Source organism: Eretmochelys imbricata, chromosome 21, assembly GCF_965152235.1.
Source record: "Eretmochelys imbricata isolate rEreImb1 chromosome 21, rEreImb1.hap1, whole genome shotgun sequence".
Lineage (NCBI taxonomy): Eukaryota > Metazoa > Chordata > Testudines > Cheloniidae > Eretmochelys > Eretmochelys imbricata.
The window spans coordinates 11219508-11246707 of NC_135592.1; the positions used below are offsets into that span (position 1 = coordinate 11219508).

The 27200-nt window shown below is 49.0% G+C and overlaps 1 protein-coding gene across 1 annotated transcript in view; it reads left to right on the top strand.

Annotated features, from left to right (window-relative positions):
- The first annotated feature begins 1980 nt into the window (after positions 1 to 1980).
- SCUBE3 (signal peptide, CUB domain and EGF like domain containing 3) overlaps positions 1981 to 27200 on the top strand; it is a 94080-nt gene continuing 68860 nt past the window's right edge. Inside the window, exons 1-3 of the mRNA XM_077839412.1 lie at positions 1981 to 2065; positions 19939 to 20061; positions 23851 to 23976. Coding sequence (XP_077695538.1) covers positions 1981 to 2065; positions 19939 to 20061; positions 23851 to 23976 — 334 coding nt within the window. The remainder of the gene's footprint in view (positions 2066 to 19938; positions 20062 to 23850; positions 23977 to 27200) is intronic.

Consider the following 27200-nt stretch of genomic DNA (forward strand, 5'->3'; position numbering starts at 1 on the left):
AGCTCTGCTACCGACCTGCTGAGTGACCCTGGTGAAGTTTCTTCCTCTCAGTGTACCTCTTTTTCTCCCCCTCCCACCCTTTGTCTGTCGTGTCTGTTTATACTTTGGGGTAGGGACCGTCTCTTACCGTGCCTAAGTCACTAGGACCCTGATTTCATATGGAGTCTGTCGACATGACTGTCCTGCAAATAGGTGTTAATAATGGGTGGCAGTGCGTGGGGATAAAGCCCTGAATGGAAAGTCCTCCCCGCTGAATGTCATTGAAAGCGCATTGCATTTGGTGCAGTATGTCAGTGCTCAGAGCTTCTAGAGCACCTTTCATCTGGGGATCTCAAAGCACTTTACAAACAGGAACTAATTATCATTTCACAACCCCTTCCCCACCATCTCTGTGAGGGATTTACGATGACCCCTATTTTACTGATGGAGAAACTGAGGCACAGAGCGATTGAGGTGATTTGCCGACATTCACGCAGTGGAGTCTGCCTGACAGAGATAGGGACTGGGACCCTGGATTCGTGCCTCCCTGCTCTAAGCACTAGGTAGCACTGCCTCCCAAAACTGGGAACAGAACCCAGGGTTTTTCTTGCTCTAACATGGTTTCCTGGAGATGGGACTAGTCCTGGCTCCTACTCCCACACTTAGCCCACACTTCCTCCCAGAAAATTGGCTCTTCAGAGGTATCTTGAATGATTCAGGGAGAAAGAGACCCTTGGGCTAAGATGGTTCACACAGTATCCAGCGAAGGGGACAGGTCTCACCAGGGTAAGGCAAAGCCCCTGCCACCCATCTTAAATTCATACACGAAGTGGTGGGGACTGGAACTGAGGAGAAGGGGGAAGCTGCTGAAATGCAGCAAAGATTCTAGATCATTTGCAGACTGATTCTTTTGCTATTTCTGATTCTCCCTCTCCCCGCCTGCCCCTCCCCTACACCCCCACACACAGCAAAAAGAAGAGGGCATATTCTTTGATCTGGAGTTTCCATTGATCCACAGAGTGAGGGTGCATAACATGCTCTCTTGTCTTGAGACTGGGCACCAAAGAGGTGTGCTACAGATCATGGGATCTGTAAACTGGTTTCTTTAATTCCCTTTTCTGAACACACTCTATTTCCCGCCCCCTCCCGCCCCATACACCTGCCCAACCCCCCTATTCCTCCTGAACATGGCAAAAAGGGATGTGGGGGGAGAGAGATTGCACAGTTCTTGTTTAGTCTCTAAGGTACCACAAGTCCTCCTTTTCTTTTTGCGAATACAGACTAACACGGCTGCTACTCTGAAACCATTCTTGTTGGGTCTGGAGGTTGCATGGGAGTCTTGCATTGATCCATTGAATGCACATGGTCTCTTGCCTGACCTCCTTGCTCCCAGGGAAGCTGTCTCCATGGCTACTGGCCCTGCTCCCCCAGTGGCAGACTGTAAATTCCTGCAGGCAGAGCAGAGCCTGGGGATGAGGGGGTGTGTGTGTGTGTGTGGAATCAAAGAAGGAGTAGCCAAAGCCAAATAGAAAGAAAGGAAGAAAGGGCGTTGCTTGGATGGATCTCTCCTTTCCACTCCCCTTTCTCAGGTCCCCAGCTCTAGACCAAGGCTCCTTGTTTCCCCCTTTCATTGCTGCTGCTGCTGCTCCCTTGCAAAACTGGAATTGGCTGGGATGATTTAAAAAAAAAAAAAAAAACACCAGAGGCAGCAGCCGGGAGAGCGATCAAGTCCACTTTCTTCAAACTGCCCTGGGTCTCCTTCTCTCACTCGCTTCTCTTTAGAATCAAGAGCCTCAAGCTGAATCCAGAGTAGCGTTTCCCATCATTTCAGTGCCTTTCCCTCCCCCAGTCTCTCACACAGCCAGAAGAGAGCTCCTTAAACTCTCCCCCCCCCCACCACCACCTTTTTTTTGTTTCTTTCTTACATGTTTAGGCCGTTATTGAAAAGCATCAGAAAATTCCCCTCACCAACCATCCCCTATCTTACACACACACACTGCAATGGGGGCTTTGCAGATTGCTGAATTTTGCATTCTCTTCTTTCTCCTCCACTCTGGAAACACGCTGGCAAATAAAGCCAGTCAAGGTAAGAAGAATCTTCCCTGCTCTAAGGTTTACTGTTCTGTCTGCATGCAGGCGACTTGTACCTTTCCTTTGGGTTTTTAATTTCGTCTGCCGTCTGAGAATTGAGCAGCATTAACAATAAATTGTGGAGATGTTTGCGAGGTTCATCACAGAATGATCCTGCTCTCTCTTTAGGTTTTAGCCCTTTAATGAATGCTGTGTTCATGTCTTAGGGACTGGTTTAGACTTTCTTTGAGAGGAGAGGGGGGGAAATATTGGGTGGGAAAAGTTTTTGTTGTTGTTTTGTGGCTTTGTTTTGTTTTTTAGTCCTAGAATCAGAGGGAAAAGGGAGCTGTTTTCTTCAGTGTCTCTATCTGTAAAATGGGAAGAAGAATACCTACTCCCATGTGGGTTGGGAAGACTAATTATCTAATGGTTTTAGAGTTAACAAGTGATGTTTAGAAAGGCAAAAAAGAGTTGATGTTGGTAATGATGGAAGGTGTAAAGTGCATATTAATATTTATTTTTGTGTATATCCAAGTTTATTTAACCTTGTAAACATTTCGCTACTCCTCTGATGATGGATGCTAGAGACAAACTTAAGGTAGATGATGTATACTGCTTTGACTGTGTGTGTGTGCCCACGCATGTGTGTGTATACACAACACACACCCGTCTTTATCTGCTTCAGGTTTTTCTATATCACCACTTCTATATTTACCTTTACTTATTTTATATACACGCATTTAGCTTTACGCGTGGTCTATCTGTATTTTAGGTGTTTTTTATAACACCTCTATATTTAGCTTAGATTTTTACACACACACACACACACACACACACGGTCTGGCTAGCCAGATCTTCATTTTTTCTATAGTACCCCTATTGGTGTCAATCTCTGTTTTTTCTATACACTCACACACACAAACACTCTCTCTCTCTCTCTCTGTATGTATGTATGTATACATCATTTACATAAATCTGTCACGGCTTTTTTTATACCAGTATCTAAGCACCTATGGACATGTTGAGATTAAATAGTGTGTAGGAGAAATAATGGGGTCAGTAGGGGATGTTTCTAAAGATCATTAATGATAGTCATATTTCAGGCATGGGTATTCTTCCCCCTCGTCCCCATCCCCTGCAAAGTTGGAAGGAATTTCAAGGCTATTGTCTTATCTCTTTAAAAGTGTTTTTAAAACAATAGAAGACTTTATGGGAGGACTGTCTGGGCAAACGCAAGTGGATATTTTCCAGGGTTTGGAAAGAGAAAGTCCAGCTTAATGTAAAGCTTTATTATTTAGGCTCAGAAAGGAATGTTTAGTTTTTTATCCCGCCTCAAATTATCTTTGGTGTATACATTGCTTTCATTTCTTATCATAATATTTATTTATTAAGGCCTTTTGGTTTCCAGTTCCATTTAAGCCTGGCCCAGAATTGCATTAAAATAGCAAAGTAAAATTCCATCCTGCAGAGACTTGACAGATCCCTTCAGGGGAAGAAAGAGGAGGGGTGGGGAGAGACAAAACATTGGGCTAGATTCTCAACTGGGGTAAATCCAAGGGTTTACCCCAGTTGATGATCTGTCCTCTCCCCATTTCAATTTCTGATCCAATGAGCTGATAAATTTAATTATTCTTGCAACTGTAGATTAGCAGGCAACTCTTATAATCAGTTAATTCGGTAGCATACAATAATAGCTTGTTCTCAGTGAGGATGTTTCCAGTGAATTGTGAGTGAAAAGTAGCTGTGAAAAAGTTTGAACTTGAGGGTAAGATCCTTCTATATCGCTGGAAATACCTGAAGTCTTGAACTAAATGGTATGGAGAGAGGGAGAGACAGGGAAAAAGTTGAACTTGGAAAGCATGGAGTGTAAATTGCATATCACAGAGAAAAATGTATCCTCATTGAGAATCCAGTATCCGCTGGCTTTCAGAATGAACAAGTCACTGTAGGTCTCCGGGAAACTGACATGTAAAAATTAGTGTGGTTAAGGCATATTTTACCAGGAGGTTTTGAAAAATGATGGGCCGGATCCATGGCTGGTGTAAATCTATGAAGCTGTGCTGATTTACACCAGCTGAGGATGTGTCCTTGTATAAAATTATTTCCTCTTTTTTTTTTTTTTTTAAAGGGCTCTTTAAAAATCTACTAACTTTGAAGCTTTTATCCTTCTAATGCTACCACCCAGTCAACTGCCTTGAAACCTGGAGGCGGTTCATCTCCGTGTTACGGGTTTGCCTGCATTTTAATAAACGATCTCCGCATTTGTAAGGCTTGCTGATTCATAACTTTGAATTATCCGTTGGAAGTTTAGTCTGAAAGAAAGGAACGGATTTAGTACAATCATCCTCCAGGCCTCACTTAAGAGGAGCCAGTGTCTGGAAGAGCTTTGGACCTCTGGGGAACTTGTCAGGTTAGTTTAGGCAGGGAAAGGCAGGGGAATTAATAGAAAACCAAATAATCTGGGTTTAATTAACAAATAGACAAAAGAAGATGCTGGCAAGCCAAGAATTATATATACCAAGTTGCTAGTAAGGTCTGTGTTCTTCCCATAAACCCATGGATAAACCAGTCAAAGAGTATATTTCATGATACTTTGGAAGCCAGAGCTAAATGGCAAGTCTCCTTTTGTACTGAAGAGCTGATAAATTCACCCATTCTTGTTTACTCCTTTGTGTACCTGTTAAACCATTTTACGATCCGTAAGAGTGTGATGTGGAAGCCACCTGCTCTACTGCTGGGCTTCACTCTAGTAAATAAGCCACAAGTGCAAGCCAACCTCTAACTACTAGGGGTCAGGAGAATATAAGAATGGCCCTACTGGGTCAGACCAAGGTCCATCTAGTCCAGTACCCTGTCTTCCGACAGTGGCCAGTGCCAGGTGCTCCAGAGGGAATGAACAAAGCAGCGAATCATCAAGTGATCTATCCCGTTGCTCATTTCCAGCTTCTTTCTCCCAGGAAGTCTTTCCTCGGGAGCAAGTCATCCCATCACTGCCTCTTGCAGGGTGTCTTGCACCTTCCTCTGAAGCAGCTGGTGCCAGCCTCTCTGAGACGGAATTCTGAGCCAGATGTGGACCCAATGTTTGCTCCAGTCTGGCAGTTCCTCTGGTCCTAGGTAATCATGCATCTCCTTTAGATCCTTCCTTAAGTCATTGAGCTGCAGCCTCCACGTTTTCAGAAGCAATGCAGAATTGTATTTGCCCTTTGATGGGCAAAATTCAGAAAGAAAATAAGGCTGGTGGGGGTGTGGGTGTAAATATAGCATCTATCAAAGGATTCTGCTACTTAGTTCTTAATACCAGCTAGTCCAAAGTCTACTACAGACCCTGTGCCAAATACAGTAAAGCAAAATGAGGTTTAAAATCTCCTTTGTGTGTGTATGCACACGCATGCATGCACATGTGTGTTAAATAGAGACAACGCATAGCCTAAATAATTGTTAATCTACAAGTAGAAGCATTAATTAGCCTCTTTTCTTAAATATCTATAAAGACATAATACTTCCCTGGCTCCAGTTGCACTAGAAGGAACAGATCTTTCAGCTTCCCATCAAGAATCTTCCCTGTCTACCCAGAGGCATCAATCTCCAGTGTTATTATGAAGATGCTGATTGCAGATGGGTTTCTGGCGTAATGGGTTAGGTTCTCTTTTAATGGGAGTGCACCTGCAGGGCCCACAGCATGGGGAATTTTCAAGAATATAATTTATATGATTGCAGAGAAAAGACGCTCCCCTCCCATCTCAGTGTAACCTTTTCCCCTCACTCCTCCTCTTTCCTCTTCCCCCTGCTTATGCCCTGGAAAAGTCAGAGTATTAATATCACACTCCCCCTACCACCACGCTAAAATATGAGATATAAAACTGTAAACATTTCAACACGCAGCAATTCAAAGGAGGTCTTTGATTGAGGGTGTCTAACATGCCTGGACTTAGATTTTTTTTAAAAGGGGGGGTGAGGGGGAGGGAAGACTACTTTATTTGTAACTGACAACTGGAGTGTAAATATCCAGACCCCCTTGAATCTTCCCGTGCCGAGGTGCATTGCTGTCTCGGAAGGGTAGAGGATTTTTATTTATTTATTTTTCTGAGCAGAAAGTCACACTGGAGTAATCTATTTAGGAAAAAAATATGCGTGAATAACTTTACCCTTCACTTTCGAAACTGTAAGTCTCTAGAGAGGTGTTCGGAAAAGCTTGTGATGGTAAAGAAGGTTTGCTCTGTCTCACAATGTGAAACTAGTCCCAGTGCGCCATCCAGACTGACTTTTAGTTAAGGCCTTTTCCCTTCTGGAGATCACGTGATCGTCAGTTTCTAAACAGAAAACCTATATATTTTAAAAGGAAAGTTTGATTAGTTTAAAAAATCCACTATCCAAAGGGAAGGGACGGGGGACAGAAACAAAAACAAAAACCCCATAACAAAAAACATTCCTATTTTCTTAAAGAATTAAGGGCTGGTGCACTTCAGAATAGTTACATCTAAATGGATTTAAAATCAGTCCATTAAACTGGTGCAAAAACCTCCTGGTGTAGACTGAATTGGAAGTAGAAGTGGGTTTAAATTGGCACAGCTTTTCCAATGCAGATCAGCCCACAGGGACTGAGTCTGATCTCCTGCGTGCTGGTGTGAAATTGGTGTGAAGGAGAGGACCCAAACAATGATCTTCATTTTCCATCCTCTCCAGAGCAGAGCAAATTATATAAAAAAGAGCTTGGGGGTGTTGTAACCTGTTAAAGAAACGAGCCTTATGGGGGAGAGAAGCACAAAAACCACAAAGAAATTTACGAAAGAAAGACCAGCTTGTAGTGAGGTGTTCGAGATTGCACAGCACGAACTGTGGGGCTAGGACGGCGCAGGGAACCATGGAGCCACGGGCTGATTATAAAAAGCCATGAGAGCTCGTCAGCAATAATACGCAAGAGTGAGCAAGGTGCAATGGCATGAAAGACTCAGCACTGCCTCCTACCTGCACCACTGAGTGAGGGAGCCCAGGATTGGCCCTCACGTGGGTTTTATGGGGGTCAGCTGATGGCCCACTTGAGATCAGACTGTAAAATTGTTGCCTTGTGGCCAGATTCAGCTCTGTTACATGGAATTATCAAGCCATAATGCTGTCAAAACCACTCCGTAACTGAGAGCAGAATTTGCCCATTCGTTGTCACAGTTTCCCTCCAAGGAACATGAACGCAGAAGAAGTAGCAATGTACCATAAACACGGCATACAGGAGCTTTGCTGCCCCAATGTCCTCATTGAATAGTCTCTCTTCTTTATATAAGGGAGGGTGTTGTTGAGGAGGAAATATGGCTAGTGGATAGGACCCTGGACTAGGCTGCAGGAGACCTGGGTTCAAACCCAGCCTCAGCCTTCTGGTGCATCCTTGAGCAAGTCATTTCATCTCCCTTTGCTGATGGTAAAATGGGGGATGACGCCTCCCGGGGCTTTGTGAAAAGGCAGTCCCTTGTTGATTGTGAGGTGCTAAAATGCTGTGGGGATGAGAGCCACATACTGCTGTGATGAGAAAGCTGCTTCTGCCCTGAGATTGGCTGACCACAGTGAATTCATCCTTCCTTCTGTGGCAGAGGCCAGGTGGTGGTGGAGAGCGGCCAGGGAGGAGAGGAGCACATGGCAGCATACGTGCTAGCCAGCAAAAGGTCTGTTTTTGCCCAATAAGTGGTTACCATTCCTAGTGCAGGTGTGAGAAATTCTGCCCTCCTGCTGCATAAAATAGTGCTCACGACAAGCCTGTTGTTCCTGTTCTCCGCTGGTGATTTCAGTGGGTACGTCTACACGGCAGCTTGGCTGATGGGTCCCAGCGTGGGTAGAAAGACGAGCAATCTGGTCACAGTGGCATGGGTGGGCAGGCCCACCTGATCTCCAGGGTCCATCCCTGAGTGGCTAGTTCATGCTGTTGTGACCGCTCTGCTCTTTTTAATTCACTAGCTTGTGCAGAGCTAGCATGTCTGTCTGCCCACATTAGGAAGCACTCTTCCAGCTGCTGTTTAGACATACCCTGTGGAGTGACTCCTGATTTATGCCAGGGAAAGGGAAAGGGCGGTCGGGCCTAGAGCATCTCTGCTCTCTCACTCCCTTCCCCTAGTAGCATAACCAAGGATTTTGCCCTTAGAGATTGTGTCTGAGATTTTCATGGTCCTTTAATTTTAGTGGGAAGTGGGTGTCCAAACTGGATGGCTTTGGGAATCTCAGCCTAGCAACAAGGGTACTTTCAAAGCGGTGTGGCCCCTTCTGATTGGTATGGCAGGACGGTCTTGTGGGCAGAGCACAGGACTAGGAGTCAGGACGCCTGGGTTCTGCACTGACTTGCTGTTCAGCTGTAGGCAAATCATTCTTTGCCTCTCCATGCTTCGAGTTCCCCCATCTGTGAAATAGGGATAATACCCCCTCGGAGCGGGAAGGGAGGGGGGGCATGAAAGCCTGCATAGTGGTTTGAGCCACGGGCAAGGAAGGCTATCGCGAAGGCCACTGGCTTGTGGTCATCTGTTGGAAGTGCACATAAATACCTGCTCCGTCCTGTGCCAGATTTTCAGAAGAGCTCAGAATGTTGGGTGCTGGTCATGTGACATCCTGGCTCCACGTGTCTACTTGAGTTGCCAAATGCTAGGCCTGGCTAACACTGGAAAGCCCTGGGGTAGTGTTTGAGATTTGAACTCTGAGTCTTTGACTGCACACGTCCACTGCCTGTGGGTGTCTCTACCCCTCTCTCTTAACTTTGTAAAAACACCCCCCCACCCCCACCCCCCGGCCTCTAGGGTTGCCAATTTTGTTTGGACGTATTCCTGGAGGTTTCATCATGTGACATAATCTTTAATTCCTGGAGACTCCAGGACAATCCTGGAGGGATGACAAGCCTATTGCTCTCTCCTCAAAACCAAGACTCTGTAGAGAGTTGTCTGGGGAAGCGGAGAACTCTGAGGCCTCCTGATAAACCGTTCCACTACAAAGAGACTCAGCCAGCCAGCTTCTTTTAGAGATGCCTCTGGAGTACATTCTGAGCTTGTGAGGCCTGTTTCTGGAGGAAGGGGCCATGTGTTCAGGCCGTTTCATCGTCTTCCAGATGAAGCAGCGCGTTGTCCTGTGACCAGACCTTTTAAGTGCAATACAAATTGCCCTCCCGAGTCCCTCTGCTCCCTGGCTGTGCTGTGAGCCAAACAAATGATTAATAAACTGCACCGCAGTGTCTGAGGTGGTTCTTAATACCCTGGTGAAAAGGGCTCCTGAAGTTATAAAGCTTAAATTTGGCATTAAGGCTGAGTGGAAACTTAATGAGGCTGCCAACAACTACACACACAAGTGTGTGCGCACAAGCACACACAGAAAGGCTGTTAACTTTATTTTTATATAGTGTATATATATTTAATTTAAAAGAAAAATCTGAAGCTCTTCTAGAGAGATGAAAATTACAGGATTTTTGTTTGTATTGGAGCTGTTTTTGCTACCACCCCGGCTTTGCACATTGATTTGGGCTTTTAGCCTAGAGATAAAAACGTATTGGTGGGGTTTTTTGTCTTAACACAAAAAAGGAGGAGGAGAAAGGACCCATAGCCAGGCTTTTTAAAAAAATAAATGAAATAAAGCTGGTAGCACAGATAATGTGACCTAGTGGATGGAGCACTGGACTGGGATTCAGGAGACCTGTGTTCTGTTCCTGGCTCTGCTACTAGCCTGCTGGGTGACCTTGGGCAAGTAACATGTCTCCGTGCCTCGTTTCCCCATCTGTAAAATAGGGATAATAATAGTGACCTCTTTTGCAAAGCACTTTGAGAGCTGATGATGAAAAGTGGCCACATAAGAGCTAGGTGTTGTTATGTGTATATACAACACTTAATGCAGTGGAACCCTGGAACATCTAGCACCACTGCAGTATAAACAGGGCGGAAGTGAGGGACCACTGGTTAGGGTATTAGCCCGGGGCGCTGGAGATCTGGATTCAGTCCTTGCTCTGCCACAGACTTTCTGCGTCCCCTTGGACAAGTCACTTAGGGTACGTCTACACAGGGATAAAAGTCCCATGGTGGGCCTGGGTCAGCTGACTCGATCTCATGGGGCTTGAAATCGCTGTGTAGATGTTTGGGCTTGGGCTGTAGCCCGAGCTCTGGCACCCTCCCCCATTGCCAGTTATTTAGGTGCCCAGATGGAAGCTGGGCTCTCTTGAAAATCCAGAACTTAGTGGAGACGCTGAGCCCTTCTGAAAATTCTGGCCTTGGTGTTTACACCTTTCATATCTTTGCAGACGTAAGACAGGGCAGTGCTGGTTTTGATTTTGCCTACAGTTGGCTGCATTTCCTTTGCTAACCAGATAACTGATCCTTGCGCTCCTGTTCCTTAGGAATGCCACACATCCTTGGATCTGCCAGCGTGGTCCTATGGCTGTCTTACCTTCCTGCTCCTGTATGAAGAGCCAGCAGACGCTCTAGCTTGCTAGATAGCTTAGGTATTTACAGGGCCCCCATTAATGCAGTTTCTGAGTGCCTTGCAATTTCTAATGTAGTTTTCCTTGTGACAGGCCTAGAAGCTATTGTCCTCACTGTGCAGATGAGGAATTGAGGCACAGAGACATATAGCTAGATTTTTAAAAGTATTTCGGTGCCTAAAGGTGAAGATAAACGCCTAGGTGCCTAACTCCCTTTGAAAATCCCACTCGGCACCTGTCTATCTGTACCTTTGGGTGCCTAAAGACCTCTAGAAATTTGACCCTCGGTGACATGTCCAAAGTCTTTGATGGAGCAGGGAATTGAGCCCAGGTCTCCCAAGTCTCAGGTTAGCACCCAAATCACTTAGACGATCACTTCTCAGTCGGCAGTGCAGAGGGCGATGGGTCCAGACAGCAACCCATAGCCATGAGCTCACTCTGTAGACTCCCCTTGCTATCTACACTCGGAGCAGCAGGAAGCCTTCTGGGGAGTCAGTGGGGCTATGAGGGAGAGGGGAATTCCCAAAGGGTAAAAAACAAGATGGGGTAGGAGAGGACAGTCAGAGTGAAAGTGATGGGGGAGAGCAGAAATGGTTAGGGGAAAGGAGAGAGAGTGGCAGCTGTGCCATGGGGCTGTGGGAACACCCAGGTGCTGGCTCATTGCAATGAGGGGGCTCCAGCTGACAGAGGTTGGGGCTGTCAGCATGAAGAGGAGCTGGGAGGGAGAAGGAGTGGGCTGTGGCTCAAGAGATGTGAGTGTGCAGGGGCTTCCCCTCCCCCCAGGTTTCTCATTGTATTTATTTTTGCATTTGCCTTGGTGGTTTGAGGCTGTTTTGCTCCAGGAACCCCTGTCCTTGGCGTTCGTTTTTGTTTCTGACCGGCGGCCACCCTGCCAGGGCCATGTCTCTGCTCCTTTGGGTGGGTGCAGAGGCCCTGAGGGTGATCGAAAGTGGGGGCTGTCCCCATGGCTAGGGAGCAACCCAAATAACTTCACCCTCAGCTTTTCCTTCTGCTTCTCCACCCCCACCTCCCCGTTCTCCTCCTGAGTGACTCACAAAATTCCATTTGGGGCAGGCCGTGCCCTAGGCAGGTGCTGTGGTTGCCGCTTCCCAGAACCCTTTGCTGCTGCTGAGTATCCACTAGCACCTGGCCACGTGAAAGAGGAGGGAGAGACAGTGAAGAAGAAATTGTATCCTTACCCTCAGGTACCCAAATGCTTCTCCCCCCCCCCCGCAATGTGACACCAGCCTTGGACCCATCCCACTGTGGGCCCGGTAGTGACAATTGTTAATAATTTAGTCCTTGGTCAAGATCAGTGTAGGCACGAGCACTACCCAGAGGGAGCTGCTGGCAGGATATTCTCCATGAGCGCCCGTGGGATTCACTGTCCACATGTTGGTCCAAAATACCCTGTGTGTCTCAACCTGCTGGTAAGCTGCAAAGTCAGCCGTGTTCAGCAGGCGTTTGAGGGGGGCTGAGGGTGGGGGGGTCTGTCTCTCAGGAATTTGCAGGGCGGTTGAGGGTTTTGAGCTGGTCTCTGAGACGTTGCAGTGACCGTGGATGGGAGGAGAATATGCTGATGTGATTTTTTTTTTTTTTTGCATTGGATTTTTAATTTCTGTGCCCAGAGCCTGGCATAGGCGGTGCCCGTGTTTTCCTTGCTATCAAAATAAGGCCTGGTGTATGCTTAGAAGTTAGGTCAGCACCGCTCTGGCACTCTGTGTGTTGTGGCTATGCCGATCTAACCCCCGGTGTAGGTGTATCTCAGTGCACCTAGCCACCACTGCTTGGAGAGGTGGATTACCTCTGGCAACGGAAGACCCCTTTCTCTTGCTAGAGGAAGTGTCTACATGACAGTGCTGCAGTGGCATACCTACTGCACCCATAGTGTAGACGTGGCCTAAGTGAAGGGTGAATTGTCTTGCAGCATGGGCTGAGCCAGCGTCCGGATGAGTTGCTGTGTTCTGATTGTCTAGAATCGTCTGGGAATGGTCGCACAGTGAAAGTTTGTGTCGCTGTTTTACCCAGCACCTAAATTCATCCTAATGTGGCTGATAAGTCTGGCTTAGCCTGGAGACGGAGCTGCGCAGAAGAGCGTGGGGCTGCTAGGAAGAGCTCCTCTGGGAACGGCGCCGTATAGTCTCTCTCCTCTCCTGTTCACTAATTCTTGGTGCCTCCATTTTTGGATGGATTTTTGAATTCATCTGGAGGTGTCGCAGCTCAGCCCCATTGCAGATCAGACCCATAGGGTCTCCAGCTGGGTTCCCATAATTATTGCCCACTTCTAATCATTTAGGTTGAAGTAGGTAGCCGTGACTCTACACAAGGACAAATGACACCAGCCACTTCAACCCCAAAATGTTGAAATCCTTCCCCATGCTCCTAACTATGAGCCCTACTCATGGTCCAGGACCCCATTGTGCTGTATAAACTGAACAAATGTCAAATGTACGCTGGCTAGCTGCGGTGCTAGCTGTGTCAGGAGAGGATATTGCACACAGGAACTTCCTTCACCCAGAATGCCAGAAAAACCCTAAGTCTGAGGCTGGATTTGAGAGTGGAGACTAAGAGGACTTTCTTTCATCAAGGGGAAGCATCACATAGGTTGTGTCCTACATTTGAGAGAGAGAGGATTTTACAAAAGCAAATATGAACAGAAACATCAATGGGATGTTGAAAACATTCTGCTCAGCTGGTCTAATAATCAAAACCCTCCTGCCTTCCAAAGTGCTTGTCGTGCCTAGAACTTGTCAAAATTTTTCAACTGAAATTTTTTTCCTGCAGAAAAACGGGGTTGCATTGAAAACAAGTTTTTTTCCATGGGAAAAGGGGTTTTTTTTGGTGAGAAATTTTGAAAGGAAGTTAACTAAAAATGTTTGTTTCAAACTGAAACTTTTGTTTCATTTTGGTTTTAAAAAAAAAACAACAATTTTTCAGGAGTTTTATGTTCTGCAATATGGGATTTTTAGTGGGAAGGGAGGTTTCCTTTGCCAGTGAATGAGTTGTATCGAGGAATTTGGGTGCGATGTATGTATGTTTTTTTGTTTTCCCCCATATAGTAACGTCTCAAAATTTCTCCAACTTTGGAAAAGTTACAAAATGGCAAAGTTTTCATTTATCCTTTTTGCCAACGTGTATCTTGACCAACGTTGGAGATGTTTTGAAAAGCTACAGAATGCAAAAAATAAATAAAAAAGATCAGGGAGGAAAACCTTGGCGTTGTTCATTAAGTTGGATTCACTGGCAAAAAAAGAAAAAAATGACAAGAAAGCGGGGGAGCCCAAAGATGTGGTATTTTGAACATCTTCACTTTTCAAAAACCACATTGAAAATTTCCCACAAAATTATCGAAAAATTTCAAATGCAGAATTTTGAATGAAAATTTTTTGTTTGGAAATGTTCTTAGGAAAGAGAGAGGTTTTTTGACCAGCTTTAATTGAGCCTGTGCCCAGAAATCAGGATGTGAAACAGACTAATATCAGAAAGCAAAATGGTCTAGAACAGCGTTTTTCTCAAACTGGGGTCTGAGGACCCCTGGCTGTCCGTCGGGTTACTCCAGCGGGTCTGCGGGCCCTGATGATCAATCTCTCCCCTTCCTCGGGACGGGGCACACTCGGGGGAGGAGGTGGAAAGAGGCAGGGGTCGAGCGGGGACGGGAAGAGGTGGGGCCTTGTGAGAACGGGTGGAGTGGGGGCGGGGCCTGGGGCTGAGCAGGTGGTTTTGGGGTCTGTGGAAATTTTTAAATCAAAATGGGGGGTCCTCGGGTTGCTAAAGTTTGAGAACTGCTGGTCTAGAGGGTCTCATTGTCCCCGCTGAGTGAAAATGAAGCAGAGTAAATATCAAAAGAGTAAATTAAATATTTAGAATTTTCAAAGCTAATGTGATTTTATTATCAGCACAGGTTAAGAAGCGTCTTGCCTAGAAAGCTGTTAAGTAGCGCATCTGGGGACTGCTCCCGGATGCCTGCCTGTGTCCTAATTCCCGTTCTGACTCCGATTCCCTCAGTGACTGTCCGCAAGTTACTTATGCCAAAACTTTCAAGCCCTGGTACCTAAAATTAGGCTCCTAAATCCAGATGTAGGTGCCTATGCATAAATGGCCTCATTTCCAGAAGTGCTGAGAACCCACAAATCCAAATGAAGTCAATGGAAACTGATGTTGGTCAGCGCCTCTGAAAATCAGGCCACTTTTACTTAGGTGTTTAAATGTGGATTGGGGAGCCTCTGTTTAGCCTCCTCGGTTTGTATATTTTGGCCAAAGGTCTTTTGTTCTCTGTATAGCGCCAGTGGGCTCCTGGTCCGTGACTAGTGCTCAGAAGGAGGAGAGAAAGGTGATCTTGTGCTCTGAAGCATCAGACTTGGAGTAAAGAGATCTGGGTCCCTGTGAAATCGATTCCCTGTGCACCTTTTGGGCCAATCATTTCCAGCACTTTCAAGCACCCACAGCGGCCACTGCAGGCCAGTGGAACCCCAAGTGCTCAGCACTTCTGAAAAGCCTTTGGGTCTGTGCCTCAGTTTCCTCATCTGTAAAATGATGCTTCCCTACTTCTGCAAGGCACAATCGGTTAGTGTCTGAAAAGTGCAGTGAAGATGGCAGCCGTGCCTAAGTGCTGAGTCTTGCTATTCTTAGCATCCCTTTCAATGCGATGAAAAAGGTTACACAGAGTTGAATATTCCTTTGAAAGTCTAATTGCAGCTGGACGCGATGCCAAATGGTGAGTTATGGTAATTCCAGCGCTTCCTCCTGCTCTGAATGGCCCTTTGAGTGAAAAGTGTTTTAGCTGCAGACCTGTGAATCCTCCCCTTCTCCCTTGTAGCCGGCACCACGCAGGTCCCCAACTCTGTGGTACCGGCTGAGAGAGTGTTTGCAACCCGTGCCAGGGGCGGTTTGCTGGGGCACAAGACGCCCTTGTCTGTATTAAGGGGCATCTCTGGCCTTTGCATAAGACTCCGGCGTCCCGTGTCTCCCCAGGGGCCGCATGTCAGGTCTGCGGATTGGTGTGGGCAGCAGCAAGAGTGTTGAAGCGGAAGGAAAAGGTTAGGGGGACTCTGCGTGTCCTGCAGCGACCATTAGCCTTTAACTTGGGATCCCTTCACCACAGCCTGAGCCACGGGTTCCTGGCCCTGTATACGTGAGGGGTTGGAGCCACTCCCGTTCAGTGGCGAGCGCTCTGAGCCCTTAGTCTCCTTTAGGAAATGTGGTCGTGGAGTTCTCTGTGTGATCCTGTGTGGAAATCTCAGCTCTGTTCCCGAGAGCTGGGAAATAGGACTCCGGGAGGGATGAACTTTACACTTTTGTGGGCTTTTGCAGGTTTTTCCATCTTGTTTTTATTTGCAGACGTTTTTAATTTTAAAAGTGGTGCCTGCGTATTGTTGGGTGCGTGCGCCCTTGCGGGCAGGGTGAGGTGAGGAGGGGGGGCATATATTTCCACAATGAAATGCATGGCCCTGTTTGGGAGGAAATGACCTTCCCCCTTGCTCCCGTAGAACTGAAAGGAACTTTGGGCCAGATCCCGAACTCAGCTACATTTGTGTAAATCAGGAGTAATTACATTGAAATCAGTGGCATTACCCTGGAGTTACACCAGTATCACTGAAAACAGAATCTGACACTCATTTCCTTCCCTTCCATGTGTATCTAAGACCCCTGTGTCCTAAGAGTTCCCTGCAGTGGAGTCCATGTGAGTTCTAAGCTACAGCATTGTCCTTGGCTCGGTAGAAGCCCTTTCATCCTCACCTATTGTTTGAGGGTCTGCGACGGTGGCTGCCCTGTTGGCTGAGCCTGCTGGAAATACACCGTTTCATAGGAACAAGGGGTTGGGAATCCGAGGAAGGGGGAAGGGTTGGACTAGTTGGTTCCCCTTTCCAGAAGTGTAAGCGATAGGGATGGGCAGCAGGGCAGGGACCAGGGTGAAAAGGCAATGAGAGGAAGGATGCAGGGAGTTGGGGCTGGGGACAGCCTTGATCCCAGCTTCAGAAAGGAAGGGAGGTGACCAGAAAGCGTCCCTGAGGAAGCTGGGCAGTTTTCATCACACACAGGCTCTTTATTGCAGCAGATTGCTGAAGTGCGTGTGGCAGCAGTTGTGGGGGACAGGGACGGACAACGGGGAGCAGAGGGTAGGTCTGCAGCCGGGGAAGTCTCACTACCGACAGCTTTAACAGAGGGGACCGGCGCCTTCCTTGTGCCCAGCCAGTGCAAGCTATCAGCCAGGCCAAATGTGCTCAGATGAGTCACGCCTCAGAATGTGGCTGTCTCCATGTTGCTGAGTTATGAGGTAACCGCTCGGGTCTGACAGGGGTTGCTACTAGCCGGGAAAGCTTTGGCACAAAGAATCCGATTTCTCTCCTCGTGAGCGCTCTGTGCACTGTGTGGATGTATGAACCTTGAGGCCTAGAGGGGTTTGAGCAGAGGGCTCCCTGGTGGATTTGATCAGAGCAATTAGAGCTTTGAGGGCAGGTCTACACTAGGAGCGCTCCTTTACTGATGCAGCGGTACCGTGACTGGTGAAGACGCTCTGTGCTGACGGGAGAGTGCTCTCCCGTCGGTGTGATTACTCCGCCTCCGCGAGAGAGCATCTCCCGTCGATACAGCACCGGTACGGACAGGGCTTAGATCGCTGTAACTTTTGATACCCACAGTGGTGACATCAAAATGTTGCTTCGTGCTCTTTTCCACCCTGTCTGGATGTGCCTCTTCTGACGACAGAAAGTTGGATCCGATTTCCCCACCCCGTGCTGTAAATCTTCTGTTGTCTCCAGTCTGTTGGGTGAGGTTCTAATAGGTGATTAATGACCCGGGGGTTGCAGTGGTGGCTCCCGGCCATGATTAATGTCAGATAACAACAAATCTGAACGCGTTGTGTAAATATTTATACAGTATACATGCATGTGCCCACTCTGCCTTGCAAATGGAAACCTCCCAATAACAGCTCCTGTGATCTCCCTGCAAGTGTGAGAATAAGAGGCAGAGTGAGAGAGTAACTGGGGTTTTCTCCTGCTCAATGTGGGACTCCCTCCTTGGGATAACTTCCATTGGTCACGTTCACGCTTCGAGTGGTGGCTTCCCCCACTTGGAAGTCTGCCCAGCAGCCCTTTAGATCTCCTGAGAGCAAAGATCTACTAGGCCAGCGGAATAGTCTCCCAAGAGAAGACTGCGTGCGGCATCCCTGCCACTCTGGGCTTTCCAAGCGAGACTGCGGGATCTGTGGCTTTCAATCTCCTTCCACTGAGATTAGCCGCTTGGGAAGGACCGAATAGTCACGACCCCCAGGCTGAGAGCCTGTGTATTGCAGGGAACCGTCCTGCTGTGGGTCAAGATCTATTTTATTACCCCCCTTTCCTATGTCTTAAGCAGCTGTAGTGTCTGAGCCTCACAAGTATAAATGGACCTACCCAGGCAACACCCTTCCTATGATCCCCATGGTACAGATGAGGCACAGAGGGGTCAAGTGACTTGCGCAGGGCCACAAAGGGAGTCTGTAGCAGAGCCAGGAATCGAACACAGCTCTCCTGAGCCTCAGTCCCGAGCCTCAGTCCCATGCCTCAGCCCAGTCAGCCCACCATTCCTCGAGCTCATGCGAAGCCATCTGTACAATACCCGGCAGTGGAGAGAGAGATGCAGCTATTGACTCGCTCTTCTTTTAGGGACTGTATCATCATCACAACCCATTATTCACCAGCACAGCTTCTGTGCCCTTTGCTCTTGTGCGAACCGGGGGTGCAAGCCAGCCTGGGGAGGAAGCAAAAGCAGAACAAGACCCCACAACAGCTCATCAGCCTGCTTGCAGTTTTGGGGGTGGGGCCTATACCTGTCAACCAGCTGGCTGGGGCTGAAAAGTCAACCCGTCAAGCTAATCACCCCCTCGGTAGTGGAAATGGCAGCCCTCTAGCTGAACAAATGAGACATGCTAGACATGCTAGTCCTACATGCTGTGGCGTGTGAAGACTCGGTTATTCACTTACGTCTACACTGTCGTAAAACACCCTCGCAGCGTCCCGAGCCTGGGTGCCAGCCCGAGCCCGAACGTCTACACTGCAGGTTTACAGCCCCGCAGCCACTGACATGGGCCAGCCACAGGTGTTTAATTGCAGTGTAGACATAGGGACCACATAGTGAAAAGCCAGAAGGGAACCAGGTGAATAGCCTATTACTCATAAACCGCAGTCCGGGGCTGTCTGTGTATAAATGGCCACTGTCATTAAAACCTCCAATAACTCTGCCTCCTGCTGTGTTAAACCTTTGCAGCCAGCAGACTGCGTCCTCCTGGAGCCGGGGTGTGCGGGGTGGTATGGAAGCCAGGCCTTTCCCTCCATCTCCTACTTGGTGTTTCTCCCCTGCCATCACTAAATCGCCTGCCGGCGGAGCTGCTGCTGCTTCTGAATTGCAGCAGGGCTGGTGGGCACCTACTAGACAGTGAGCGAAAAATGGGGGACGCGGGGAGAGGAAGGCCGTGTGAAGCAGACGGATGGAGAGAAAGGGAGGGAAGAAGAGAGTGAGGTTAAGCAGGGGGAACTGGGAATGGGGACCAGGTTGGTGGGAGAAGGAGGTAGAAAGGGGGGAGGCCGGGGGGGCAGAAGAAGGGGGAGATGGGGAAGAGGAGACCTGGGTTGAGAGAAGAGGAGGAAGATTTGTTTGACATCCTCTCCCCCTGGCTCTTCACTCCGGTACAAGGAGTCAGGAGGATGGGCCACGGGTTAAGTCACAGACTGGGATACAGGAGACCTAGGTTCCGTTCTTGGTTCAGCCACAGTCTGACCTTGGGCCAGTCACCGAGTCGCTCCGTGCCTCATCTGTGCAGTGGGGATCATAGCCCTGCCCAGCCTCACGCGGAAGGTCTGAGGATAAACTCCATTGCTGAAAGGGGTCCGGATGGAGACCTAGGCAGAGTGGAATGTCTCCGGCGGGGCTGAGAACCTGCTTCTGCAGACATGGGGAGTTTAGTCACTAGTCATTGTGGGGGCTTGGTGCTCTCTGGCTGTGCCGGGGAGAAGGCTGGCCGGGGAATTTTACAAGAGCCAAGAAGGGAGCAGCGCTCTCTGACTGTGTGGGGATTCCCGCACCAAGCCCAAACGCTCATGGTTGAACTTGTTTGTACTGATCCTGATCCGGCTCCTGGTGAAGTCACCGGGAGTCTTTCCATTGATGTGAGCGCCGGCTGCGTGAGGCCTGTCCTTGGCAGCCTCAGCAGAGGCCAAGGGCTGGAGGAGGCCTGGAGACTGATGGCTTGGCCCTAGCTGAGGCCCTTTGATTGGGCATGGTCAGTGCACGTGGCGAGTCTGCCCTGCTGCTGCCCGTGCTGCACTTGCTCTGTGGCTACACCGCGAATTTCAGTCTCTCACGCTGATCTTCCACCCGCAGAGCAGCAGCAGCCAGGCGCAGTATTGACAGTCGGGGTGTTTTCAGCGCATCTCCAGGCAGTGCAGAGATTTATGATCTCGCTTCCTCTCTTCCTCCTCCCACAGATGTCGACGAATGCGTTGAGGGGACCGACAACTGCCATATTGACGCCCTCTGCCAGAACACCCCCAAATCCTACAAGTGCATCTGCAAGTCCGGATACTCCGGAGACGGGAAACATTGCAAAGGTAAGGAGCACGGGTCGGTCCAGCTGGGTGAAAAACCAACCCATGCTGTGACTGTGTTCTTAAAGAGTCAACAGGTGGAAGTTTTGTGAGTGCTGTGCTGGCTGGAGTGAAGGTCGATAGGTGGCTCTTTAAAGCCAGAGTGCTTTCTGCTACTGCTGCAGTCAGTTGTGCACCTTTATGGTCCTTTCCTGCCCAAATCCGGAGTTCGCCTGCTATTTTGGTAAATCCGTGGCACGTTAATGCTGTGGCTGCTGCTGTGGAGGGGTGACATTGAATCCAAAGTGGCTCTGTTTATACCACTGTGGCCTTGACTACTCTGACCCAAATGAGAAGCTGCAGTGAATCTCTACTGTAGGATTGGATGACCGTGCTAAAAACAGTCCTGTCTACACTACTACAGCTGCCCTGTTGCTACCAGCTGTGCCATGGGGGAATTAAAGGTCCCGTTTTTGCCCGCACAGGGGCAGCTTCTGGGCCAGGAGGAAGTGGGTCTTATTTTTAATTGAAGGGTGGAATTTGGCTCTGAATCGAGAATTTGTTAAAACCAAAGCCGGGATGGCCAACCTCCCTCCCCCGCACCACCACCACACTTTTAGGAAAAGACAGATTCCCGCGATTGTATCTATTTAAATTCTAGTAGGATCCACTGGATTTTGTTTTAAACTAATCAGCCTTTTCCTGCTGTGTTTGCAACCCAAACCCTGCAGCCTTGTGCTAGGGCATGAGACCCTGAAAGCATGAAAAGGACTAGAACACAGGAGCGAAATTGACTGCCCATTTGGTGCTCTGCCCAGCCCTGCTCAGTCCAGTACCCTCACTTCTGTGACCCCTGTGTAAGGTCCATTCCAAAATGATTTCACTGAAATGAAGAGCAACAGTAAAATGGTTGCACTGGAATTTTAATAGTCCTAGCTTTTTGCATGATTTGAAATCACACCCTGGGATCGGAATAGACTGGACACAAATAGCTGATGGATTCATAGAATCATGGGACTGGCAGGGACCTCGAGAGGTCATCTAGTGAAGTCCCTTGCACTCATAGCAGGACTAAGTATTGTCTAGACCATCCCTGACAGGTGTTTGTCTGCATACAATCTAAGCTCAGAGATACCTCACTGTGGAAAAGAGTGCATTAATAATCATCTTCAGCAATTTCAGGAAATCCAGTTAGGACTACTTCTTGTGCCAGAGACTCCATGAAGTCCGCTAGAGATTTCACTATTGCTGTTGATTCTACATGGCGCAGATGCTAAGATACTGTGATGATTGGCAGCGGGGGAAAAGCTAGAGGTAGATATTCTCTGCTCTGAGCAATTCCTGCCTCAGGACTCTATAACTGATTACACAGAAGAGATTCAAGTTTGATCTCTGTACCTTCCCTTCCCACCTTTTTCATCTCTCTAGGTTGTTGGCACCATCCATCTTCTATGCCCCAGCCAGGGACACCTTGTGGAAAGCTAATGTAAAGATCTTGAGGAACTTTCTGCAGTCATTCCTAGCCTAAGTTCTGGGACCTCCAGAGGGGTCTGTAGGGTAGATACGTGGTCAATAGCCAAACGTAGCTCAATACAAGATGCTGTGTAAAGTGTTATGTCTGAGCATTACAGTGACTCCTTGGGCCCCATAGTGCTAGGGGCTGTACCTATACATCACAAGAGACAGTCCTTGCCCCCAGCAACTTATGATCTAAATGTAGAAGAATGGAACTATTATTATTCCCATTTTTCAGTTGGGCAATGGAGGAACAGAAAGATGAAGTGACTTGCCCAAGCTCACACATGGGGAGTCTCTGGCAGAACCAGGCACTGAACCCAGATCTCTGGAGTCTGAGTCCAGTGTTTTAGCCACAAAACCATCTCTTCTAAAAAGTTGAGGGTTCCCACCCAATCACACCGCACTTTTAGCTGTTGTAATTGCATTTGCGGTGCAAAGCAGCCACCATCTGCAGAGATATTAGCCCCACTGCAGTCCATGGCTGGAAACAAAAGGGCATGGACTGATAGTGGGGAACCATTGTACAAGGTTGGTTTCCTGCACTCTGATTACATTGCCTTCCATAACGCTTTCCTCCTGAGCACGACACCCATTCCTTTAAGCACCAGAACCAACTCTCACCCATCTCTGGAGTATCTCAGCTTCCACTGACATGGTGAATGGTGGAGAAACAAACAAAGAGATTAAAGAGACGACAGCCAGTCAGCTGAGGTCCAAAATCTAGGTTTTGTTGTGAGGGGAGGAAGGCGTTCCTACACAGCTTAATAGGAAGCAAAACATTGCTGTGAAGTTCAACAAAAGAAAAGAAAATGAGAACCAATTTTTAAAAATGCAAATGACCCCCTATATTGCCACCGCCCCACACACAGCAGCTTCAGACTGAGGGCGAGAATTTAACAAGAGCCAGGAAGGGATTGGATATTTACACGGATACCAAGCATATCCAGACTTACTGTAATTAATGACGACAAAAATTTGGAAGGGATATTAAGCCTCATGCTTCAGGGCTTACGCTGACTTCTAACTCTTAAAGACCAGAATGAGATCTGTGAGGTTCTTACAACTTTCTTTGGATGAGTTGGTTGTGGCCACGGTCAGAGATGGGATACTGGGCTGAATGGACCTTGGATCTGATCCAGCATGGCAGTTCCTGTTGTTCCAGCCTTTGTACAGAGGCACAAACCAAGAGAGTGAAAAACGGGCTTTAAACAGGGGCCAGGCTAGACTTGCTGTCACAGCTGAGAGAGAAGCAGAAAACACAAACTGCACGAGCCGTGGAAGGTTAAACTGGATTTAATAATCCAAGGTGGTTTCGGTGATGATTCAAGTAATGACTTGTGGTTTTTTAATTGTACGTGGGTATATCCGGAGTTGTTTTATGTACAGTGCAACTCCATGGAAGATACGGCTGTAAGTTGGCAAAGAGGTCAGCAATTTTATCTGCACAGCGTTACTTTAAACGTATCCGGTTCTTTACTAGACTAGCTTGCTCAGTGACCCATCCTGCCCTCTGTCCCATGGGCCCTACTGTCCCACAGCGAGAGTCCTGCTAAGGAGGTGGGGGGAAGAGAGCTCCCCATGCAGGATGTTTGCATCCCGTGCGGAGCTCCGTGGGAGCATCCTCTTTCCCCATGCACGCATTCACCAGCTGCTCCCCGGTGCGTTAGCAGCAGGGGCTGCTGCAGGATCGGCTACTCCTCTGCAGACACCCCCTGTGTCAAGCCCAGCTATCCTGATTTGGTGCAGAATAGGGGTGGATTTTTCCCTTGGAGCCCACCACAAATGTCACGCTGTCTTTGCATGGCTTGTTCGGGTCGTGAGCCGATGGCTTCCTTAGGACTGCGACCGTATCTGACATTTGAATGCGTGATCCCTGTTTTGCATCCCGTGCCTGCTGACTTTTGGCAGAGGCTGATAACAGGCCTGTGGTTATGGTGCTTTGCTCCTGTGGAGCTGCTTTTGGCTGGTCTCAGTGGAGATGGCATGCCCATCTTTCCTGCCGTACTGTTGCTGTCATGTGATAGGGAAGCTACGGAGTAACTGGGGCAAGCAGCACCAAAATGCAAGTGCGTGGCACTAGCCCACACTGGGATGTGTGATGTTAGGGGACGTGCATGTCGCCCTGACCACAGCCAGTGTGGTGACCAAGAGCATCATGTGTGTAATGAGTTAGCAAGTCTCAGTGAACCCCCATCCCGCTTAGGAAGCATGTAGCTGATCTGAGGTACAGCAATGGGCCTGGGGAGGGGATTCAGGTCTCTCACTGCTCTCTGGGGTTCTCTCCCCTCTCGGCAGACGTCGATGAGTGCGAGCGGGACGATAACGCTGGCTGCGTCCACGACTGTGTCAACATCCCGGGGAATTACCGCTGCACCTGCTATGACGGCTTCCGCCTGGCGCATGATGGCCACAACTGCCTGGGTAAGGATTTGGCAAGCTGCTCGGTGCGGGCGGGGATGGGGCCAGGTGTTTCCCACGAGTCTGAAGCCAGGGAATCTGCCCCGGCTGCAGAACTGTGCTCCGGATCTCAGTGTGCACCTTAATCATAGGATTAATCATAGAAATACAGGGCTGGAAGGGCCCTCGAGAATTCGTCTAGTCCACCCCTCCACCCCCCGGTCCTGAGGCAGGACCAAGTACCCCCACGCGCCACTGGCTGAGTCCTCAGCAGGGATTGACCCCACAGCTTCTGGATCTAAAAGTATGAGCCTGAGCTGAAGGACCAGCTCTAATGGCTTGAAGGCAGTAGCAGTCTTATAAAACCCTTATAGGTAGTCTAACCACTGTGGGATGCACATAAAGCTGGGCTGTGTTAATAGGGGTTACATTTCAAAACAGGGTGTTTCGAGCTTTCACAGTTGCAGAGAAAATGTGACCCCAGTGTAGTTGATAGGTGGGTGTTTTCCTGAGTCGGCAGGCAGCCTGAAAAAGCCTGCAAGAGGGATGGCTTGTTCCTTTCATCTCATCGGGGTGTTAACCCTGAATCCTGATTCTGGGCTTGAACCTGGGACATGTTGAGTGCTTCCTATGAGTTGCTGAGAACCTCCTGCTCCCATTGACATCAGTGAGGTAGGAGGGTGGTCAGCCCCTCAAGCAGCAGGCTCACAGTTCTCTGTTACATTGTGAGGCTGGGCACAGCAAATCAGTTCCTGTGGCTGAGAAGTCTCTGGTGGAGCAACCAGTCTCCGAGCCATTGCAATGTACCACCTCCCCCCTCAATGTCCTGCCTCACAAGGGTGCAAGGAGGAGTGGCTCGGAGCTGCAGGGTGATCCATGTTCCCTCCTGCACCGCCAGACACGCAGTATGGCATTGCACAAATCCTCCAGCTGTGAGATTTTACTGCAGTGTTTATTGCTGCTGTGTCCCAGAGAGGAATGCAAGCTGCTCTAAGTGGCCAGTCCAGCTATCCGAGTTAAAGGGCCCCCCGCCCTTTCTCTAAGGTCAGGCAGACACTGCTGGGCTTCTTCACTAGAGGATTTATCATGGGAAGGATTTGTTGTTGTTGTCCTACATCTGTGTTTAAACAGACCCTTGCAGATCTCCATTCTCTGTCCCCTTTATCCTGATGGGAAACAAGCTTTGACTCTGGGCTGTGGAAGGATGAAGCAAGAGTTGATGTCTGGCTCAGAGCCTCTGCGCGCCTGTTATTGATGAGACAGCTACAGCTATTTTGTGCGTGGACCTGCCATTTATCATGTGCAGCCAGTAGCACAAAGGGGCCCAACCTGGAAATACTGCAGTAGTTATGGAGAAATAACAATACATGGTGATTCTTCTCCTTGGATTGAGGATGATGTGCCTTCAAGGAGGCAGAGCTCTGTGTCTCCCCCTGGTGGCAGGAGCAGCGGTTGGACATGGCGGTGGTTATACCGACCAAAGCAGCTGAGTTTCCTTCCTGCAGTCATCCCATCAGGCCAATGATTGCCAGGGGATGGGCCGGACCCATAGGCCTGATAAGTGGGGAAGCTGAATACCTGCAGGATACAAGAGTCCCGTTTCCGCCCCCCCGCCCCACACACACATTGTAGTCTAAAGGGATGAGTGTGAATCCCCGTGAGTGAACCTGGACAGCTCCTGCCCCTCTGAGTCTACAATCTGTACTGAGCCCAAGTGGGCAACCCCCCACACTGGGGGTCAGCGGAACAATGTACTCCATGGTCCGTGGTGTAAATCCTGGCTGGCGGAGAACCTGCAGCATGTCTGTGTCCCTGCTGTAGTTTTTGCCTCCCAAGAAGCATAATCGGGAGGGTACCAAGCTGGGTAATGACCATCTGAGACCTTCCCAGACCCTCTGTTTTCATCTGGAGCTCCCAGGTGTCTGGACCAGTGCTTTGCAAATGATCAGGACAATGGGGACTTGCACAGGGATGGGGGAAGCCTGGTGTCCTCAGTCGATGTCAGGAATGGGTATCTTGGAGGAAGCTGGGTCTCTCGGCTCTTCCTAGCCGAGCCAAGGTTCCTTCCTCCTGCAGAGCTGGGATCCTCAGTGGGTCTTTGTGCACCAGCAGGGTAGATGAAGAGCTTGGTGTAAACTCAAAAGCAGTTGGTCCAGTAAAAGATATCACCTCACCCACCTCGCCTCACTAATACCCTGCAGCCAACACGGCCACAACACTGCAAACAGAAAAGAGAAAGTGTCACTTTTCTGCAGTATGGATGGAATCCAACTGAGATGAAACAGAGCCCCCAGGATTGGGTCCGGACAATCCCTTGACGTCTCATTTTGCGCCTTCTGAAGAATCTTTTGAGCCCAGAAAACTGGCTTTGGAAATGTCCAGAGTCCCATTCCACTGCACAAGCTTCCCAGCTGGTGTGACGCCGGCAAGGCCCTGCACAAGGTCTCGTGGAATGAAACAAGGGAGGAGACTCCTTCAGTACGATAGCAACTGTGTGGCCTGTCCCCAGCCCGTGGCGAATTCAGAACCAAACTACCAGTTCGCTATTCCGGTGCTATCCTAAGATCCCCCTTCCAAGGCTCAGGTTCCCCTTGGTACCGCCAACATGCCGTGCAATCTGTCATGTAGTTGTACGAAGGGCTCCGTGCAGACAGTCTTCACGGCCAGCTCCAGCGGGCGAGCAGTACAAGTATCACAAGTTTTCCCACTGAACTGGGAAACAGCATTCCTAGAAATTTTGCTTGTCGTCAGCAAGTCCTGGCAGGTCCGTGGACACCACCAGCCAAGAACTGGGACTCCCAGCTGCCGGGGAGTCTCGCTGAGCCGCTCATACGGGGAGCAAATCCTGGAGCGACAGAGAGAGAAGTTTTAAGCGGCGTCAGAATTTGGAAAGAACTAGAAAATGGAGAAGCAGGAGCCAACAGAATGGATGCGGGAGGGTGTGATGAGCTGCGATCCCCGCTCTCCAGCCGCATCCTGCCATGCCCCCTTCCCTTCCCAGCCTTACGCCTCCCTTGCTCACCCATTCAGCCTTGTCAGGCAGCATTACACGAGCTCCCCTGTGATCTGCTGCCCAGTTTCCCCCATCTTCTCTGCTCAGATCTGTCCTGGAACATTCTAGGAGCTTCTTTTGCTTTCCCATCTTCCCGCTGTGCCCTCTCCCCGGCTCAACCTGGCCTGTCAGTATTGCATTCAGTTACCCAGCTCGGTCATGCCTTCCCATCGTCCCCCATCGCCGGGCCCTGATC